Consider the following 21932-nt stretch of genomic DNA (forward strand, 5'->3'; position numbering starts at 1 on the left):
ACAAAATCGTATTTTGCTTTCACACAGACCACTAGTGTGTAATAGGCCTCCGAAACTGTCAAGTGAGCGCTAAGCTGACGTGCTGGAGTTTGGCATGTTAGCCAGCTAGTTTAGGCTGGTATCCTGCCAAGGTAACAAGCAGAGAAAGAGGCTTGAATAAATACAAAAGACCCTCCACACAAAGCAAACATTCACACGATGCCCCCTTTGTCTTGACAACACTCGAGGCCCCAAAAGAAGTAGTTCTCACATAAACGTGTGGCTTTACAAGTTATATAAGAGATTGGAGATTTGACAACTAGCCCTCATTCATTTAAATGCTCGAGTAGGTCTTTAAGAAAACTACAAACACCCCCCCCCCCCCCTGCCCTCCACCTGTCTCCTACTGGACTGTGTCTATTTGTGAAAGTGACTATTCTGTTGCATGGGGGAGGAGGAAAAGTGGGCCCTCAGTGAATGACCCCAATGCAAAAAGCACTTCCAGATGTGTGCGTTTTTTCCTCAAGCTCTTGTATGTTAGGACTGAAGATCATCCATCACAATGTGCTCCTATACTTTGGCCCACAACGCGTCGTTACGCTAAACGATCCACATTCAAATGGAATCGTTTGCGGAATTCACCAACACTGCAAATCAGCTTAATAAACAAAATCTCTTTTGTTTTTTAACTTGACTTGAAGCCAGCATATGTGGACTACAGGAACACAAAACATTTGTGGTGGAACACAGGGAAAGTATTTTTTTTTTATTTTGCACTTCTATCATAACAGGGATTTGCTTCACATGGTGTAAATTAAAAAAAAAAATCACAAAGAGCATACAGTCTCACATTACTCTTGTTAAAAATGTCCACACAAAAAGCAGCACAGTCTACAAATCTCTATCATCTTTGGCTTTCATTCTTGTGTGACGGACAGCACGTAAAAGGCAAGTCAGCAGACCGCAGTGGCCTAACAGAACAATGAAATGACCACCAAGTACGGAGGAGCCTAACCACCGAGTGCTCTGTAAGTGTTCAAATTTGGAAGAAACAAGGAGCCAGAGCAGTTATTCGAACCTCCCATGTCTCGTTTTGTGCTTCAGATATCGTATATCTAACTGTTAGAGGCTTTTCACAGCTTGACTGTGTTGAAAAGAACAAGCAGCCTTTTTCTGTTTCCTCCCAGTGAACAAAGTCGAAAGTGCTTCATGTCAAAATTGCCCTGATTTTTTTTTTCCACCAAAATAGTCATGTTGTGCAATCACAGCTAGACCAACAGTTTGCGGAACAAGATGGGGCAAGACTTTTGTTATCTTCCCAATTTGCCCTCCAGCAATGTGAGGACTGTGTTAATGAATCTTATTTTGGGGCGACGTGACCATGCAGTTTTGCATCTGTGTGGAGAAAATTGTTTGTCGTGAATACAATGAATAAAAAAAATACAACTCCAAAACACCGATAGATTTTCTTAAATAAACAGTATTTTGATTTTTTTGTGGTTCACATATTTGTGCTTCCAATGTATTGCTAGGCAGAATTCCATCCATCCATGCATCCATCCATCGGTCAGTCAGTCCGTCCAGTCATCATTTTTTTCCACAGTGGGGATATTTTATCAATTCTCACTTTGCACTACATTTACCTTTCCATCTTGTTTGCATTTGCACTGATGATATTGATCCGAACGCCCACTGGCTCATTGGTGCAACGGTGGTGAAGGACACAGATGAACCGCGTCAGCGTGTTCCTGCTCAGCTCAGACTTTTTTTTATTGGTCAGAACAAACAAAAGCTCGGCTCATCTTGCAAAGCACAAAGCTTACTTGTTCTGTGAGCCAGGATATCTCTGAAAACAATGACACAAGGTTAAAAAGTGATTTTATCCTAATGAAGCCACTTGACTCTTTGTTGGGTATGCATTCAAATATTACAACATAACAGTCATATAAAATGTTGCATTGTTGCAGTTGACTTCATTCACTTTTTTACATTCCAAAATGTCATGTTGGTGTAAAATAAATCAATAAATAAATAAAAATTGGCCAACAGTCTATTTCCTAAAACTATTACTTGGTATACATTTAGTCAGTTGGAAAAAAAAAAACCCCTAAGCACTAAATAACTTTTGAGTTTGTTCTGATCATTATATTATCAATATATTTTATTAATATCGACACATACAAACAAAATTGCAAATACAAATATTGCACAACAATATCACTTTAAAACATTTTCTAAATGAAATAACATAAAGCAAAGTAAACTCAGCCACAATAGTCTTAAATTGTGTCTTTGTTTTCACAAACATGAAACACCAGGCAGAGATAATTAAGTCTTTCTAGCATTCTATATAAATACATATATGATTACATTTCAATGAACTGAGACACCCACATTAATCAGTAAAAGTGACATCTGTGAGCAAAACCAATTTGAGTTTTCTACCAAATTAATTCTTTCTCTTCAATGCTGTGCACACATTGCAGATGGCTTTCTCTCTCTCTCTCCTCATCTTGAATGTGCACAGTTGCGATTTCCATTTCCGTACTGTGATTGTCGTGTTGATTTTATTCCACAGAGCATGACCTGTATTTTGCACAATCAAACTGAAACAGACTCTTGAATGTTTCTCAATTTCTAAATTGAATTCTTTGTAGGCTGAAATTCTGACTTTTATGCAGACACAGTCACACAGATGACAGCTGTAGTCTGTTCGTTCATCCATTTTCAATGCTGCTCGTCCTGACTTGGGTCACGGGTGAGCTGGTGTCTCTCTTTTAGGGAAATATAGATTACTGCCATGTTTCATGTAAATGAGTCATTTTGTGGTCACAGCGACTGAGTCATTAGATTTGTGAAACAGGGCACGAGCAATCATAAATACCTGTGGATCAAAATAGAAGTACGTCGCGTGTATAATTAAAGAAAAAAAATGTGGCCCTTAGATACCAAAGTTGGCTCACATCTGCAATATAGTCTCCAAGGACACCTGGTTTTGTTTCTTGTATTCATAGTTGACATTTCTGTAGGCCGCCTTCATGTTGAGTCAAGTGGAGAAATAATAATAGTTGTTGGGTGTGTCTATTTAGGACCAGTGGGAGTTAACAAAATGAAAACATTACAGACAATTATTACTTGTCATAGTTTCCTGCGTCTTCATTCCATCTTGCGATAATCTCAAAGTGGAACAGATATGACTTGCATGTTGAGGCATAACAGCAACATGTATGCATGAGAACATTCTCATGTTGTTTTCTTGATTTTTTGAGATGGTGTTGTAGATTAACCTAACATGGGCTACACCCGACATTCAAACTAATTCTAAAGAAGTACAACTAGGTCAAATAGCTGACAACACTTCTCACTTGCTATCTTAATCACAGCTCTGAATTGTAAAGCTGCTTCTTATCAGTTCTCTGGAAAGAATGTAATCGGTTCAGACATTTTCACACGATCGATTTAGATGAGTGAGATTTTATGCAGATGTATTCTCAAGAAGTACATTGTGCAAAGAAAGAGGTAGTTAGATCGTACAGTTGACTTCTTTATTGTATTTACACTGATTATGTATTATCATCTTACTTTTGCAATTGTAGGGAGTTGGTGTCATGACTCGCCCCCGGTCAGTCCATCAGGCAGTAGAGTGGGTCGTTTAGTAACCGGAGGGTTGGTGGTTTGATCCCACCGCTGGCACAGTCACATGTCGTTGTGTCCTTTTGGGCAAGACACTTCACACACCTTGCCTCCAGGTCGCCACTGTAAATGAGAAAATGTTCTCAATTGACTTACCTGGTAAAACACTGAATAAATTTAAAAAAAAAAAAAAAGTTCACAATGCAATAAATATAACACACTGCTGGTCCAATAACATGCATGGCCACCAGTTTTTCCCCATCTTTTGTTCAACCACCGTCTCCAGAGTGTCCCCACCACAGAACTGGCCTTCTTCTCTAGCTCGTTTAGTCTGGTGGCGTCCCTGGCACAGTTTTGTCAGTGTGCTCGCCCCTCCCCCTCCTGTGTGCCAATGATTAGTTTGATTATTCCCCTCCTACCTCGTTACCTGTTCTGTATTTAAGTCCTGTCTGCCCATCACTCCCGTTGGATCATTGTTGTCGTCATTTGTTGATGTCTTGAGTTGCAGGAGATCCAGCTGAAGGACGCCAAGGACATTTCTGAGGAGGCGGCCCATAAGCTGGAACGTACAAACTGTCGTACAGAACAACCTGAAGTCTCGAATCAGCACCAAAGTCTCATCCTTATTTATTTTGTGAATCCCCATCTGTCGACATGGTACACACACTTTTAGTTGCCATGGTGCAACGTCGAAATAGGGCTGCGTTGTGTTGAGCCTTAAACAAGAAGTCGCCACGGCCATGTGTGTGTAATCGAGTTAAGGGAACACAGAGTCAGTATGTCATGTATGTTTTTATTTTGTGGAGGGGTGTTTGCATCATCACCTCTCATCTTGCTGACCTCAGGGGGAGTTCCCAGGAGTTAAGCAGAGTCATTGTTATGATTCATTTGTCGTTTTCTGTCCGCCATCTGGTTTCCATCAACAGTTAGGCGGGTCCATCAGAAGGTTTTCCTCCAAGGATGCTTGCGTATTCATTTGCTTTTTGTTGCTTTTTTCCCCTTCAACTGTCTTTTTGAAGTCTCGAGCCAAAGTTCCATAGCTGCAGCCACAACCTGAAAGATTTGAACAACACACACACACACACACACACACACACACACACACACACACACACACACAAAAACACTCAGAGCTTAGCATTCAAAGCTGGCAAATGGCGAACTTGGAATACAGTCAAATAAAGTGCATTAGCCTAATAACATATTGCCCAACACTTACTTTTACCAGCAGAATGAACAACAACAACAATAAATGTTGTTTATTGTAAAGTATTGTAAAGTTCAGGGTGTCCCCCGCCTGGATGGATGGATGGATGGATGGATGGACTTGCATGCATTCATTCCAGCTTCTTGCAATCAAAATCTGAATTCCTGCGCCCTCTAGTGTAAAAGGCTGGACTTACACAAATGACAGTTTGAACAAAACTTTATTCTTTACGTCTATATAATTATATAATCAATATAATAAAATAATAATAGCTAATTTAAGTTGGTTTATATTTGACAGGGCAATATGCTGTGTACACCATAAGATTAACAAATAATACATGTTTTTTCTAACATATGGTATACCAAAAAGTAGAGCAACGATTCATCAGTGAAGTAATGTTCCAGTTGAGAGAGAAGAATTTTATTTTATTTTATTCATCATTAGAAATAGCACTAGAATTGAATGACAAGTACAGTACTAGAAATGGGCATTCTTTTAAGTTATCAATCCCTTCTTTTGTAATACATTTAAAAAACATACAAACCACCAATTGTTAAAAATATGAGACCGTTTAAACCTTTTTGAAGTATCACATTATCATTCTACAGTATCTACAAATACTTGAGTGGCAAAGTTGTAGAAAAAAAAAACAATAAACCAAAAGAATAAATATAAATAGTATCATCACTCACAAGGATGGGAATTTTCTAAGCATTTGTGTCCAGCACTGTTGTAAATATACATATTAATTTTGCTACTGTGTCGCTCCTATGAATTTTCATCTCATTATGAATGTGCTTAAAGACACGTTTGCAATCTCAGCAGCCGAAGATATCGTTGGTTTTCATGATACGTCGGACCTCCCTCGCTCTGTAACTGTATTCATACTGCTTTTGGCCATGGAAGAAATACAAGAATCCTAAAAAATGACAATAAAAAATAGTACGACTTAGAAAGTTCACTTGAAAAAAAAATTGAAGAACACAGAAAAGCAAGTCGGTACCGTAGTGAAAAACTGCAGCATCAACCTCGTCGTCCATTCCGGGAAAATCTTTCTCTATGGAACGTGGGTAGCCATTGTCCATGGTGCCTCTTGCTTCATCATAACTGAGAATTCAAAAACAATATTTATAATATAGGGTAGGATAAGATATATGAAACGATACGATACGATATAACACATTCTAATACTGGCAGTGATTGGATTGAGAACAATTTCGGAATTTTCCATTTGAATTTCTGATACGTTGCTGACCAATAAATAGTTTGTTTACGTCAAATATTTAAACAAAACAGTATGTCACATTACACTACCTCCAATATTGTTCATCATGAAAGAGCAGAGTTTTCCCTGTGTCTTTGATGTAAACAGCCGCATCCAGTTTCCTCACATTCTTGGGAAGTCCCAGTTTGTGTATGTACTTTGGATAACCATCCACAAGATCATATCCATTCAAAACCCACATACGGATACCTGCCCAAAAGCACAGAGAGATTGTGATTCAAATTGATGAATTCTTCAAATCATATAAAAACATTTTTTAACTCACCGCTAAAAATGATAACCTGGTCTGTCTCTGGGTTCTCATAGGCTGCATCCACCTTGTTGGGGAGGAACGGCCATGTGGACTTGATCGTTGTGATCTGGGGTTCGAGCATCTGGGGGTGAAGGCGCCAGTAGAACCTGCAATATTGATATAGATGATAATAATAATAATACATTCTATTTATAAGGCGCCTTTCAAGGCACTCAAGGTCGCCTACAGATATAAAATAGCATAAAAAATGACCGGAGATATACATACATACATACAAACATACATACATACATACATACATACATACATACATACATACATACATACATACATACATACATACATACATACATACATACATACATACATACATACATACATACATACGTACAAATATACTTATGTACGTACGTCCTTCCGTTCGTCTGTCTACAATATGTTTGCGCATGGACTCACCTGTCTTTGAAAAGGACGGTTTCGCCTCGGAGTTCTGTCGCAGCATCAAAAGTCAAATCTGGGTCACATTTTTGGGGGGCATCCGGCTTTGGCTTGACTTTTTTGTGGTCTGGGTTGGGGCCTGTGTTGAAAGAAATTAACATTTTTGAAAAAAGGCAAAATAACCAACCCTGGGTTTGTCAAGTATGATTGCTTATGTTGTCACCATAGAGCGCCTGGATGCCTTTAACATCATCCTCAGCAAGCGGGTACCCTTTTGCGTATGAATAGATCGGGTACATGAGGGCACCCGAGACAGTGGAGTGCCCCATACCGAGGGCGTGACCCAACTCATGCGCTGCTACAATGAACAGGTTGTAAGCTGCGATGAGAAAATTCATACATGAGTCAGCTTTTCCTTTCCTGAAATGCCACCTCTACTTCACAATCAGTTATTAACCTGATGAATCTTTGCTCCAGTGCTCGTCCTCGTCGAAGTGGGTGTCTCCACCGATACCTTGGCCCGGCGGGTAAGCGTGAGCTAGCAGCCCATCAGGACCGTCAAAAGGGTTATGGTCGCCATGTTCTGTGTAGCACAAGTGGAATTAGTTACAATGACCAACATCAGAATGAATGTGGGGATGTGCAAATACGCTTCAGCCATTGAGAGTGCAATTAACCTTTAATTTGGTCTCACTAGTAAATTAGGATGAATGCAACCATTTTTTTGGTGAGTACCTTTCCTCCCAAAGCTGATCATAATGTCAGCAGTGCCATAGTACAGCTTCTTAAAAATCAATGGCGTCACATCGGACCACGCGTTGAGCGCTGTGCGGATGGCTCGGTCCACATCGGACTTCTTCAAATCTGGAGTGTAATTTAAAATCCTGAAACAAATGAATGACAGATTGTCAAAACAGTTTTCATATAGATGTGCATCTCCGGGAAACATACCTGAAAGTCACAATATTATTTGTCCATTTGAGATCCTGAGGGAAGTGATTGTATTCACCGATGTCCGGGACACCGCATCTTGCTTGAGTCATCAAGTCTAATGTGTTGTCATCCAGACTACCTGTCACCTGCAAAAAGACGCAAAACTTGGCTTCATGTTGCAAACTAAAGTTCAACCACATGTACTTTAAAAGCTAATATTTGCCAAAAAATTTCCAACCCGTCAGCAAACTCATTTTTTGTCCAAGTAAATTTATTCCCAAAAAGTGTGACTATTATGTTTCCAACAGCATATTAGAGGGTTAATACAATGAATATATAGTTCAATGAATTTTTTTTTTTTTTAAATGGTGACGTCTCAAAGGCACCTAAAGGTGATAATGGACACAGTTTCTCACCTCAAGTTTGAAGAAACGCTGCATTTCCTTAAGCGTGGACTTAAAGGTTTCCGCTGTCCTCTTCTGACTTTGCAGACCAGCCGGAAGGCCATAAAAGCGTCGAAGGTACTTCTGTGTATGTCAAAGAGATCATGAATGTATTGACGATAGGGAGCTCAGACAACCTCGGATCTTACCTCAGCTAAAAGCCACTTGTCTTTTTCCTGGACAAGCAAAGGCCCAGCCAGAGAGGAGTGAAAGGCCAGCGGCAGGAGCAACCAAAATAACATGGTGGCGATCGAGCAGTTATTGACGCTGAGCCTCTCTAAGGGGTATTTATAATGCTTGACCTCCTCTTTTTTTTTCCCCCCCCTTAAAGGATCCAAGTGATTCATGTAAAAGCACCTCGCCACTTCCTCCTAACATGTTTGTCTGAGCGCCTGTTTCTGAAATGCGCCAGGGCTGACTCAATCAATGTACCCAAATGTCAATGTGGCAAAAACATCCTGATGTTGCATTTAATGGTAGGACACATGAGCTAAAAAACAAAACAAAAAAAAAACCAGATCTGTTTTCTTTAGTTAACAAGAAGAAATGTACAGACGGGACTGATTCGGAGATTAGTGTATTAGGCAATCAGACAGCTGCAGTTGAACCAGAAGTGATGTCACAAAAGGAATAATATATGTGGATCATCACTTTGAATCCCACACACCTCGACAGCAGCAATTCCCAAGCAGGGTGGTGATCGATCATCAAGGTATTGTTGAAAGGTGTGCTAAACTTTGCAAATGAGGACTCGTGTAAAAGAAAAGGGAAATAGTTGCAGATGCGGCACTTTTTAAAGAAACTCTGCTCTCATGCACATTAATTTGTGACATTATATTATAAACTATGCATATGCTGTGAGACTTATGTTGCCTCACTATTAATGGCCCTGGGGAGCTGTAACACTTTGAGACTTAATAACGATATAAAATGCACTTCAATGGACTCCAACTTCTGCTACTTAAACATTTTGTTACTGGTATGACTTTTTATTAAATTGATTATTATATTATAAATGATTATTCAATAATGCCAATGATAATAAAAATGGGTCCAAGTCTATTATTTGGTGCTCTAATTAAAAATGATGTTTCATTTTGGTTGGGACCTGACTTGAGCATACCAAGAGAGGCATGTTCACCACGTTCACCGGTAGCCGTTTTTTATTATATACGCCAAAATAAAAAGAGATTTTCTGTTCTGTTTGAAAGCGCCAGAATGTCGTTTTCAGTTCGAAACTGTCTTCACTCGTGCGAAACGTATCTGGACTGGGTTTTGACGAGAAGTTGGACTCAAAATATCATATTTGACACAAGGATGGTATCATCCTCTCCATGTCATTACCAAATGCTGTCTCCACATTTTGGTTTTATGTTTTGGAGCAATATCGCTGATTGCTGGGGATGGTGTGGACCATATGACTCATTAAGGGGAAGTTGGCTGTCAGGGGGAATTTGGATGGTATTTTAAAATGGTCCCTGACAAATGCACACACGCTGTGTGAGTTTGTACGTGTGTGTGTGTGTGTGTGTGTGTGTGTGTGTGTGTGTGTGTGTGTGTGTACGTACGTGTGACCTCTTTTCGGCAATCCTGGATGACATTCCTGCCCTGTTTTTGCACATTCTTTTACAACATGACTGCAGAGCTGAGGGTCCCTAACTATTACATTATTAACATAGCAAGCATTAAAATGTTCACCATGTAGGAAAGTCAAAGAACGCCTCTCGAAAAGACCAAAAAAATCTCCATCTTCAAAATTGGTCAAGGTCAAAGTTCACCCAAATAAATGTCAAACTATACTCATATCTTATATTACATGTTGAGATGAGTGCATCACTTAAAATGAACGCATGAATCAATTTTCAACACATCTCACTTTAAAGCTGCTGATGTGCATTTTCAAATTCTATGATTGTGTCCATATGTCTTCAAGTGATGATGACACCATGACGACAATAAACAATGTTACAAGTTTGTTTGCCAGTTACTGGTTGCTGAGGTTTGCAAAGCTTTATTTTTATAGTGCATCACTTCTCGTCTACATATTTTGCAACTTTTTATTCACTCCATCCCCGCAGCCAAAATGTGCCGAGGTCCTCACATTTCCACTTACCACGGCTTTTTTTCTACAGCTGTGACGACTACAGTGCTGCTCTACATAAGTAATGCACTTTCCCATAACCCCTTTCTGAAAACACCCAAGTATGTAGTCTGAGGGAGGTATTGTATCACTGCTGTGTCAGAAAACCATGCTGGAAGACAGATGCTCGTCATGCTGCCTGTAAACTGTGTAGTTACAGTCAATGAAGTGAGAGTTATTGAACAGAAGCTAGTTTCCACAGAAGATTTAAGTACACTAAAACACTTTATTTTGTGCTTCCGATATTTACCATGCTTTTGTTTTGCTGGATTCTCAAAACAACAACAAAGAAACAAAATAGCCAATAATTTGAACACCCAAGCCGTTGGCCACTAGTTAACCTGCTCTATTAACAGACAGAAAGACAAACTTGACAAAAAGACTCCAACTGGTCACAAACTATCACCAGCTCCTGGCTGGGCCCCAAACAACATGCTCGTCCTGTGGGTCAGTATTTTTTTTTTTTTTTTTTTTTTTTAGCAGGTATTCTTTTAAGAGACCCACCCCAGCCCCCAAAACCCCTGTTCCGGTGACGTCACAATAAATCATGGCCATAATGGCCTGCAGAACAATATCCAACAGCCAAATGACAAAAAACACAAGAGGGCAGCAAAGATTCAAAGGGGACTGCAGTCCTCTGGTCCTATCTTAGCTCCTAAGGAAAGAACATCCGTCATTTATATTGCAGTATTGACGTAACTGCCACACGGGCTCAGTCATAAAAAACATAATTAAACCATAAATCTGTGCTGTTCGTCTCTGAATTGATTATTTATCACTAATACCACAGCACAGCATCATATTGTGTGAAAGACCACAACAGCAAAATGCATTGTACTCAGACAAAATGGATAAAATTGAGAATTTCATTTTTTTCTTTAACTTGAATGCAATTAAACTTAAATAGCAACCACTTAAAACAATCTACTAACAGTGACAGCAATGACTCATATACAATTAGTTGTCGCCATGAGAGGAGGAAAATGTCAGTAATGGCTCTCGGTATGATGCAGTGCAGTTACACACCACTGTGAAAAAACAACAAGAACAACCACAAGAACATGTGGTAGACTTTTGTCAGAAAGGTTTCAATGTACAATGTAAAAATATTTAAGGCTACAAACGTTGCACTTCATTGTAATCTCATACTTATCCTCTGTACCAGGTCCAACAGACAGAGCTGCAGAGAATCTCCAAAAATGTCTTCTAAGTGTGCATGAGAAAATTCCCAAAGTGTTTTGGACTCCAGGGACTTTGATGGGAAAAACATTGTTGTCTGGATTTAAAATAGATATTTTATGACAGTAGTCCTGTAACCTTTCCAACATACATAATATGTTGTTAAAATAATACCTCTGAGACAATTGATCAGAATTAATTTGGAAAGAAAAAAAACAACAACAATTTGCAACACACCCTAAGCCACATATTAAAGCTGTTAACAAATATTTTCATAATATGTTATCATTTTAGCCATCCATGACACAATTAACACATTCTGTGTGTGAAAAAAGTCATAAATGAGTACAAAACATTTCATATTACAGGATATCAAACTATGACACCATATTTTTGGACAAGTCAAATTGATGTAGTGGGAGGTAGGCACTTGCGTTTAACCACTGCTTGTATGCTGCTGCTAATGTTGTCAAATGACATATGTGACATCAATTCAAATAAAATATTCTTTTTTTTTTTTCCCAAGAATATGCAACTAAATTACCAGTGACTTCTTCTCATTTCATACAGCTGTGGCAATCTTTGGTTATGTTTAGAAAGGGTGGGTTTTATTTTGATTCCACTTTTAGGCTTAACATGACTTTACTGCAGCTTCTGTGCTCCAACCGTGAAACCAGAATGACAGAAATTCCTCCTAAAGGAATGTGGGGCTCAAATTGCCCTGCAGAAGAATGTTAATGGTCCTAGAAAGGCCCACAATAGCCCATCAACCTTAATTGTGGACTCAAGTTATGATGGAACCGCCCAAGTGTCCCTGCAGAAAAAAAAAGAAAAGAACAACACTCCACAGGGGCATCCCTCTCTCTATCTGGTGAGATAAGGTTCAGACTAGGCACATGACGGGATTATTTTGGGAGAAGCTCCTTTAGTGATCTAGGTTGGTATCTAAGTGCACCTTGATGTTAACAAAATACTGTTATTTTATTTGGATTTAAATATACTGAGGATTTGCCTTGTGGATGAATGGTACCACAGAAATTAACTTGACTCGCTTGTGTCTGCTAATTTTAGGCAAGACCATAACTATTGTAAACCAGGGTGCGGCAGGCAGCCAACTTCAGGGCACATTTAGACAAGCAATATGGAGAACATGAAATCTTCTATGAGCTACATGTGTTTGGGGAATTTTGAAATATTGTCACAATTAGTTCTACATGTAATTATTGAAATGACCCAAATAGAATGCAGTAAATATGCAATAAACATATTTGATTGCTGGTTCAGATAAATTGTAAATACTGTGAGTCACAATATATTTAAGGTCAGAATATCTTAAATCATTTACATTTGACGCTCATTTATTGCTGTCCATATCATAATAGAAAGTGACATGATTTAGTGCAATATCGATATAGTTCAAATGTTGTGCCTTTGTTCTCCTTGGCTTTTTGCCTCACCAACTCCTCCCTTGTTGAGAGTAAGATCTAAGGCTGGTCGAGTCGTAGAAGAGTTTAAAAGCATCATTAAGCACAAGTGGCATCTCTGTGTGCTCAAATGAACATCATGGTGCTCTCCATCTGGGTCTTGCTCTCGTCAATAGCCACCCCGGGTTTGGCGGCACCCAGGTCCATTCTGCAGGAAGCTACCTCTCTTTCCCCTACTCAACACGCTGACTTGAAAACGGCCACAGTAAGTTGGAGTTAAGATGCACTTGACAGGACTGTATGAAATTGACTCTAAAATTTTGCTTTTTGTTATTTTTGTGCCGAGCCAAGTAAGTAAGTGCAAGGTTTGCCTGCATGGATAGAGTTTTTTGTCTTTTGTCTATTTCTGCCCATGAAGAAGGGGTGTTTGCACTTTTGAGCTCCTTTGCGAGCTGGAATGTACCTTGGCTAATCATCATTTCCATTTAAATCTGTACATTTAAAGTAGACATATGCTTGACATTGCAGAAGCAGAAATACAGTAGACTCGCTAGGTCCTTTCATGACATTGGCATGCTCAAAGTTTGTTTACGCAGGTAAACTGCAAGATCTCCCCTTGTGGATGATGTTGTCGGATGAGCATGAGACATGGGTAATTGGACCGTGTTTGATTGTTATTATTATTACTATTGTCATTGTTGTAAATCCAGATTTCTTTTCTAAAGATGTTCAGGTATACCTAATGAAACATCTTTGACGGATGCTGTGAGTGAAAATATACTTTGATGTGGATATACTGTACTGTAGGAATACCTTAAGCACTACTACGAACTGCGAGAGGAACCTGCAGGAAGCTGGAAGCAGAGCGACCTATCCTTTGCATCCAAGTTGAAAGACATGCAGATGTTCTTCGGGCTCAACGTAACAGGAAGGCTAGATCGGGACACGCTGCAGATAATGAGGAAGCCTCGATGCGGTGTTCCAGATTCTGCAGAGTATAGCAGTCACATACAAGGTGCACGATGGAACAAGAAGTTCATCACGTACAGGTAAGAGAAAATAGAAAATGATTTCACATTTTATTGAGTAAATGCCTTGATACCACCCATATGTCCCACAGTCCTGTCACTTTACAGTAAAAGCTTCACATATATTTTTTAGGGTGTTGAAATATTATAGTAGTCACTTTGGAGGCTGTAATATGCAATGCAATTTTTTAAATATTTAATAAGATCAGAAAAACTTTTCAGTTCAGTGGCACCAACCACATACAGAGTCCAAGTCAAATTTAAAGCATCCGTTTTAAAAAAACACAAAACCTGAACTTTATAATCTGCATGAGAGCATTCATTCCATACCTGAAGTTTTATTGTGGTCCTCCGGTTGAACTCCACAAAATTGTTTGTGATGGGACCACATTCTGATGGTGACGCCTTTAAGAGTTTGTCATGTTTCAGCATTGGCAGGTACACCAGAGACATGCCTCGAAGCACCGTCAACTCCCTGCTCAAATCTGCTTTCAACGTTTGGGCCCGAGCCAGCGGTCTGACATTTGTCTGCTTGCAAAACCGTAACACTGACATCACGGTGGAGTTTGTCACCCAGGGTGTGTGTGGTTTGAGAATTCAAACATGAATTACACTTTTGTTATTTACTGACTGCCTTATCAACAAGACAAACCCCAAAACTGTCAATGTCTCTTCAAATGAAAGGTTAATTCAAAGGGGAAACTTGTCGTTTGGATTTGCGGCACCAGTCTTGGAACTGTACTATTTGTCATATATCTTTGTTCTGGTTTACATCATGTAGAACATGGTGATGCATATCCATTCGATGGACCCAGTGGCTCGTTGGCACATGCTTTTGGTCCAGGACTGGACTTTGCAGGAGAAATGGACTTTGATGATGATGAACTTTGGACAGCAACAGGAACATCTGGTTGGTTCTTCTCATTCAATCCTAAAAAGCCAGGGACCGGTTTCATCTTAACACACCACAACAATCTCTTCCATGTTGCTCTTGTCTGTATAGGTTTGAATCTTTTTGTGGTGGCCGCACATGAATTGGGTCACGTGTTGGGTCTAAAACACTCAAGGAACCCGGCATCACTAATGCACCCCAACTACAAGGTCTCTCACTCAGGGCCCGACCTCCTATCCAGAGAGGATGCCACCAATATCAAAGCACTTTACCGTAAACTCATCCATTCGTTTTATCAACATTTATAATCTTCAAACCTGGTTCTAAAACGTCTGCTCGTGTGCACGTCAGGTCCACCCCAAGATCGCCCAGATCATTTTGGAAGACCATTCCCTCGAATGATACAAAACAGATGTGCTCGGGATGTGACATTCGATGCCGTCTCCACACTCGGAGATGCCACCATCTTTTTCAAAGACAGGTGCGGTGACAATTTTTGTCGCTCACTTTTTACACTCAACCTTAAACCGAGCACTTTGTTCCCATCCAGATATCTTTGGATCAAACACAATCAGGCGAATGATATCAAAGAAGGTCCGATCACCAACTTCATGCCCAAGATAGAAACCAGCATCGATGCTGCTTTCTGGGTGCCACGCAGGTCGACTGCTTACCTCATTCGTGGTAAATCACTTTCATTATATTGTAGTAGGAAACGTTTTCATTGCGTATGTTTTACAAATTTCATCCCATATGTTGTGAAAGAATCAATGTTCTGGACGGTGAAAGGCTCCGTCGTGAAAGGAAAGCCCAGAGCTCTGTGCCACTTTGGCTTTCCTGCCTGGGTGCAGGATGTTGATGCCGCTGTGCACATCGCCAAAACAGGACGCACCCTCTTCTTCATGCATGACATTTATTGGAGGTAAAAAAAAATTCAATTTACATTTTCTGTACAATATATCGACAGAAAATGTTGCTCAGGCAACGTCTGTACCAGCTTTTAAGAGTCATAAATTATTTTCCTCAATTATTGTTGCAGCTTCAATGAAAACAGAAAAGTCATGGACTTTGGTTACCCCAAGTACATCAGCGAGGACTTTCCTGGACTTACTTTCCCAGATTTATCAACAATAAATGCAGCCTTTCACAAAGAAGGTAAGCCACTTTAGTTGTCACACACAATAATAAAACATTAACTCCTTTGATGCAACTTTAGTCCAATGATCAAACTTTGTACCTTTGCACTTCACTCGGCTGTTTGGGGGCTGTGCCACTTAAAAGACAGTTGGCAGGATTTGGAACTCTCTGATTTTTATTCATACACTTTATATTTATTATTTAAACACTTATACACTCAAAATTACAAAGTGATATGTTTTAAAAATCAAACATTTATAAGAAAGACAAAAATGCATTGGGTCGCACCTATCACTGTTAAAAAAAAAAATTGTGATCCTAAAGACGTGTGTTTTTTTTTATTTATTTTTTTTTATCTCAGGCTTCATCTACTTCTTTGTTGGACCACAAGTCTATAAGTACGACTACGCCAACAAGCGTGTTGCTGGAATGGAGAGGGCGAATTCCTGGCTTGGTTGTTGATGCTCAGCAATCACCCGGGATTCGACGCATCACATGAGAAACACACTGTTGCAAGTTGTACTTAATGAAAATAAAAATTTAAGCCCGAGAATGTGTCTGGGGGGGATCAGATACAGATCAGATACAGATTCTCAATTTGATCTTTCAAACTGCCCGACATCACTTTTCACATCTGTGGCACATGGCTGAACATATTTAGCTGGTATGGTAATGAGCACTATGCACGGCTCTCTTGAGCCTTACGAGAATGACATGGCAGAAATTTTCTAAAGCAAGAGCGTGTATAGTTGGGTCTTAATTACAACCCGAAGCAAGCAGTCTTGCAAGTCACGCTGACTTTGTTGCCATGTCTTGTGGTATGTTCTTTCGCGGCGCCCTAAAATGCTGAAACATGGTGGAGCTTTTCCAAATTGTTGACGGAGCTTTGGCACTAAAATCATCTTGGCTCAATCCGAGAAAGTGGCTACGCATGAGGGACAATGGAGAGAATTCACAGTGCTTTAAGCAGACAGTTTTATTGCAACAACTTCATACTGTAGTTTGGATTCATAGTCCTACCATCTAAAAGCTCTGTCAAATATAATACGCACTCACTCCTCCAAAATCTAATCCCCACATTTCAAGAGTCCAAATAGCACAATATAGTACTGAACTCCTATTTACCAAAGCAGCTGGACTATGTTTTTTATTTACCAAAGCTTATGGTAAAGTATAAGCCATCTCTGTCAACAAGAAAAAAAGATTGCAGTGTTCTTGTTTTGTGACATAACAAGATTCCACCAGATGTTCATTTCTTTATTTGATCTAACAGATGTGATGTAGTACATTGTGTTTCCCTGCACAGCTATCTTGATCTGTGAAAATTGATTTTCCATTATTGAGCAATCAGAGGAAGCCCTTACACAGTGGGCTTGTCTTAATATAATTGACATGCACACGACATAGGACACTGAGTACTCTTTGAGGAAAGAAGTGCAGAAAGAGGAGAACTATGATGCTGCGATCAGGACTAGGGACGCTGTTGCTCGTTGTGGGTTTTTTGGCAGTGAGCCATGCAGCACCGACCCTCTCTCCGGCCATTTCAACAGATGATCACGACCTGGCTGAGGTAAGCTGCAATAATGTAGACAAACTGACAAAACTGGGAGTTACTTGACGGGTTAGCAGTGACTGATAAAAAAAAAAAAAAATCCCTATTCATGATTTGCTTCACAGGATGACGTACAGTGGAACAATTTGTGATGGGTATAATGTTGATCTCAAATTTGGTCAAATATAGAAACATTTAAACAAAAAAAAAAGCCTGTTTGATTTTAGATTCTTAAGTGTAAGAATAAGTTAACCACTGTAAATATTCATATGTAGGACCGTAGACTTCATGTCTCATGTTTTGACATCACACAAGTGCAAAAAGTAGTCATCGTAAAAACATCAGAAGAACATAAACACCACGTGTGATGGTTTTTTGTTCTGAAGGTGAGTCTTCTTACTTCATTGTCTATTCTTATCTCCTTTTTTAATTTGACCTTTCTCAGGGAATGTCTCACAAAAAAGCCAAAGCAAGAAAAACGTTTAATACTTAAATGTGTCTTGCTTTGCGCTAGAAATATCTCGCTCAGTTTTACAATGATGTCGGGACCAGAAACTCCACAAGGAGAAGCCCTATTAGGAGCAACTTCAGCGAGGATCTGGAAACCATGCAAGCGTTCTTTGGCTTGGAGGTACAAACCATGACGGACCCAATCCTACTAGAATGACTTTGTTGGTGAAAATTTGTTGTGTTTGGGGAGAAAACATAGTTAATGAGACATTTGTCCATCATACATGAATATTGGCAAACAGGTGACGGGGGTCTTGAACAAAGAGACGGTGGAGACCATGAAAACTTCCAGGTGTGGTGTGTCAGACATCGGCCGCTATGGACACTTTCCTGGGATACCCAAATGGACTAAGAAACTTATAACTTACAGGTAAAGTTGGATGATCGCTAATAGTCAGAGATTGGCTAGTACTAGTACTAGTCTGTGGCAAATTAGAATAGTGGTGTGATGTTTTGGTTTTTGACCAAAACAATTTCCAATTGGTTTCATTGACCAGAATACTGACACTCGCGGACCTATTTTCATTCATAAGGAACTGCAAGTCCACTTGGAGGTGATTTAAAGTTGACCTCTGTAAATTGGGCACTTGGTGACCCCCTTCCACATGCATCCATGTGACCACCATCACACACATACAGTAGTTGTGCCACAGCTGGCGGAGGTCCTTATAAAAATATATTTAAATCATAATCAAAATTCATTCAATGAGTTAATCTCCCAAATGGCAGAACACGTTCTGCCAAAACCCCATACAGTGTAAATATGTGACAAAAATACCTTGTAAAATATCCCTATCTCCACTTTTTTGGTTTTTGCGTTGTGATGAATAATTCCATGTGATTTGAACAGGATCACTCAATACACGCCAGATTTGAGCCAGAAACAGGTGGATGACATCATCGGTAAAGCCTTCCAACTCTACAGCGACGTCATCCCACTAGACTTCAAGCAGATCGATGATGGCACTGCGGATATCGTGATCGTCTTTAAGGGTGGATGTAAGTCCAGATGGAAGTAGGTGTACCCACACACATTTACGAGTACTTTTCTAATCTTCTTTGTTTATTTCAATGAAGCTCATGGGGACTTTTATCCTTTTGACGGCCCGGGTAGAGTCTTAGCTCACGCAAACTCTCCGGGGCTGCATCAAGGAGGGGACACACACTTTGATGATGATGAAGAATGGACACTAGACCAAAGAGGTACCAGCACTTCACCATGGAATATTGAAGTGGAGTGCACCACCAAGTCATTATAATAATAATAATACCGTATTTTCCGGACTATAAGGCGCACCTTATGAATGGCCCATTTGCGCACCGGACTATAAGGCATCATGTCAGATTTTTAATCCAAATCAAATCTTTCTCCATTTTATCTTTTTTATTTCAACTTCAGATGCAACAAATTACTTTATAATCACAAAATAATGATACATAGTATTTTTGATTCATAGTCTTCAGCAGGCCACTTATGATTCATTTCATGACACAATGCTTCGGGCCAGTTTAAATTTAGGAATTTGGTCCATATATAAGGCGCACTGGCGGCTTTTGAGAAAATGTTTGGTTTTTAGGTGCGCCTTATAGTCTGGAAAATACGGTAATAATAATTATGTTTGCCTTTTTATCTTTCCTGAGTACAGGTGTGAATCTGTTGCTGGTGGCCGCACACGAGTTTGGCCACGCTTTGGGATTGGACCATTCCAGAGACAGGGGTGCGCTGATGTTCCCCACTTATAAGTATGTCAACACAGATGACTACAGACTGCCAGATGATGATAGGAAAGAGATTCAGGCGCTCTATGGTGAGTTCACGTCGAATATATGTGATTTATTTTATGATTAATAATCACTGATAAAGCATTGGGGGTTCTCCAGTGGATAGATCCATGCAATAGAAACAATGGCAACAGGGTAGCACCACAACTGGATTGTTAGGTTCAATACAGGGATGCCCGGTTTTATATAATGGAGTTTTGCATTGTTCTCCATCTCCCAGGTAGCCGCACACAAGAGCCAACAGAAGTCCCCGAAACCAAACAACGAGCTGAACCAGAGCCGGAGGATCCAACAGAAGACCCGGAAAACGTTCTTCCAAACCCTCGTGATGAGCAATGTAACCCCGATTTGGTATTTGATGCCAGCACATCCATCAGGGGAGACTTGTACTTCTTCAAAAATGGGTAATTTTTTTTCCCTTCTCTTTGTAAAGCATCAGAGTACTTCATCTTTACGTTTAAATACCTCCCCAGATACTACTGGAGGAAGAGTGCCTCACTCCCAGAAATCCGTTTTGCTAAAGTGAGCACAAAATGGCCACAGATCAACACTGTTGACGCTGCATATGAGGCCGAAAATAAAGACACAGTTTTTCTCTTTGAGGGTAAAAGTCATGAAATTGTGGTTACATATTGTATGCAAATTAACTTTATCTCTAGTGCTTCTTTTTCTACAGGGAATCAGGTTTGGGGCATAAATTCTATTACAAAGACACTAAGACCAGGTTATCCAAAACCGCTAACCAGCCTGGGCCTGCCTTCCACTGTCAATAAGGTGGATGCAGCCGTCTACGTGGTAGAGACTGGAAAAACATTATTTTTTGTGAATACACAGTATTGGAGGTGAGTGCACAATCCAATAAAAATATATGCTTAAATACACAACTTTTGATTTCAAATTCCAGTCAAAAGACTTCCACATGAAAAACAATGCAAACACATTTTTGGGGGTCTAAACAATGTCTTCAAAAAGTGTAATAAAATACAGTTTAAGTTTAAAGCATGGGGGGGGGCACTGTTAGCACAAGCAAAAATACAGTATCAAATATTTTCCCATTCAACATCTTTCTTTCATCAGTTCTGTCCAATCCCTTATGATCACAACGTGCTTGTGGTTGAACATTGACGCAAACGTTTATTGTGTCTCTCTGCTTTATCACAGCTATGATGAGGCTTCAAACCAAATGGAGTCTGGGTACCCGCGATTAATTGCGACTGGGTTTCCTCTCATCGGGTCAAAGGTCGATGCAGTTTTTGAGTATTATGGTGAGAAACACTAGAAAATATGTTTTGTTAGTCAGGGGATAACCTGACATGCCTTCTATTAAAATATGACAAGTTTTTTTTTTTTTTATGTAATGTTGCCCAATTTGAGGTTGCATGTAACTGTTTTTTCTCTCTCTCAGCGTACCTTTACGTCTCAGTCGGCCCCAAACTGCTGGAATACTACCTGCCAGGAAATAGAGTGACGAGAGTGATGTTAAACTATGGCTGGCTCAATTGTTACTAAGAGTGGGAACACAGCACATACTTTTTTCATGTTGTTGGAAAATGACACAATAAAGGATACATCTATATTCTACTTTTTAATTTGTTGAACCTCAAAGTGAATACCTTTTGAAGAAAGAAAACTAAATGTGGGAACATACAAAAGATGGGGAAAATGTATAATTAACCATCTTTGAAACTAATTAGTACTTTTCGTCTCTCAAAATGTCATCCTCAGTGTAGTTGTGCCGTGACATGACGCAATCTTGCATGAACTCCATCTTTTGCTCGTATTTCACATTTTTAGAACGTCACCTTTGCTGGTTTTAGTTTTAGCCGACCAGAGGAAACCATATGAAAGTAACTTATCATCATCTGTCTCACCATATCCAGTATCTGATATGATAAAAAAAAGTACTCAATAGGTACACCACAAATGTCAACATGTTATTTTTATGACATATTTGCATAACAATGAATGGACAACGCAGGGGATCTACGCCTTTTAATTTGAAGTCATAATAAATACAATTTATTTGAAATAGCTGACAAAAATAAAGCTTTCAGTTTTCTACATCAAGTAAGCAACAGATCACTACTAAATGTAATTCACACAGTAAGGCTGGA

At 39.6% G+C, this 21932-nt stretch overlaps 3 protein-coding genes and 1 long non-coding RNA gene across 4 annotated transcripts; 2 read left to right on the plus strand and 2 right to left on the minus strand.

The window, feature by feature from the left end:
• Positions 1–758: 758 nt before the first annotated feature.
• Positions 759–3922, minus strand: LOC147054604 (uncharacterized). The gene is made up of 4 exons (XR_015066715.1): positions 3834–3922; positions 3562–3735; positions 1623–1825; positions 759–1374 (listed from the first exon to the last, which is right to left on the minus strand). It is a non-coding gene; the product is annotated as an uncharacterized LOC147054604 (long non-coding RNA).
• A 1306-nt stretch (positions 3923–5228) lies between these two features.
• Positions 5229–8521, minus strand: mmp13b (matrix metallopeptidase 13b). The gene is made up of 11 exons (XM_085916088.1): positions 8324–8521; positions 8148–8258; positions 7750–7877; positions 7534–7682; positions 7256–7381; positions 7022–7177; positions 6817–6937; positions 6373–6506; positions 6137–6296; positions 5826–5929; positions 5229–5741 (listed from the first exon to the last, which is right to left on the minus strand). Exons 1-11 carry the CDS (start codon positions 8519–8521, stop codon positions 5641–5643), a joined length of 1488 nt encoding a protein of 495 aa, XP_085772214.1. The 3' UTR covers positions 5229–5640.
• A 4586-nt stretch (positions 8522–13107) lies between these two features.
• Positions 13108–16510, plus strand: LOC147054606 (stromelysin-1-like). The gene is made up of 11 exons (XM_085916124.1): positions 13108–13182; positions 13514–13569; positions 13725–13966; positions 14375–14523; positions 14727–14855; positions 14949–15110; positions 15189–15318; positions 15388–15521; positions 15603–15759; positions 15877–15992; positions 16336–16510. Exons 2-11 carry the CDS (start codon positions 13540–13542, stop codon positions 16434–16436), a joined length of 1350 nt encoding a protein of 449 aa, XP_085772250.1. The 5' UTR covers positions 13108–13182; positions 13514–13539; the 3' UTR covers positions 16437–16510.
• An 867-nt stretch (positions 16511–17377) lies between these two features.
• On the plus strand, positions 17378–21394 carry LOC147054607 (collagenase 3-like). The gene is made up of 11 exons (XM_085916123.1): positions 17378–17544; positions 18041–18157; positions 18279–18406; positions 18887–19035; positions 19114–19239; positions 19683–19844; positions 20039–20222; positions 20292–20422; positions 20495–20660; positions 20980–21083; positions 21224–21394. The coding sequence occupies exons 1-11, from the start codon at positions 17428–17430 to the stop codon at positions 21325–21327; spliced, it is 1488 nt and encodes a 495-aa protein (XP_085772249.1). The 5' UTR covers positions 17378–17427; the 3' UTR covers positions 21328–21394.
• Positions 21395–21932: the final 538 nt, after the last annotated feature.

The sequence above is a fragment of the Syngnathus leptorhynchus genome, chromosome 7 (genome assembly GCF_054491065.1).
Source record: "Syngnathus leptorhynchus isolate UIUO chromosome 7, UIUO_Slep, whole genome shotgun sequence".
Classification (NCBI taxonomy): domain Eukaryota; kingdom Metazoa; phylum Chordata; class Actinopteri; order Syngnathiformes; family Syngnathidae; genus Syngnathus; species Syngnathus leptorhynchus.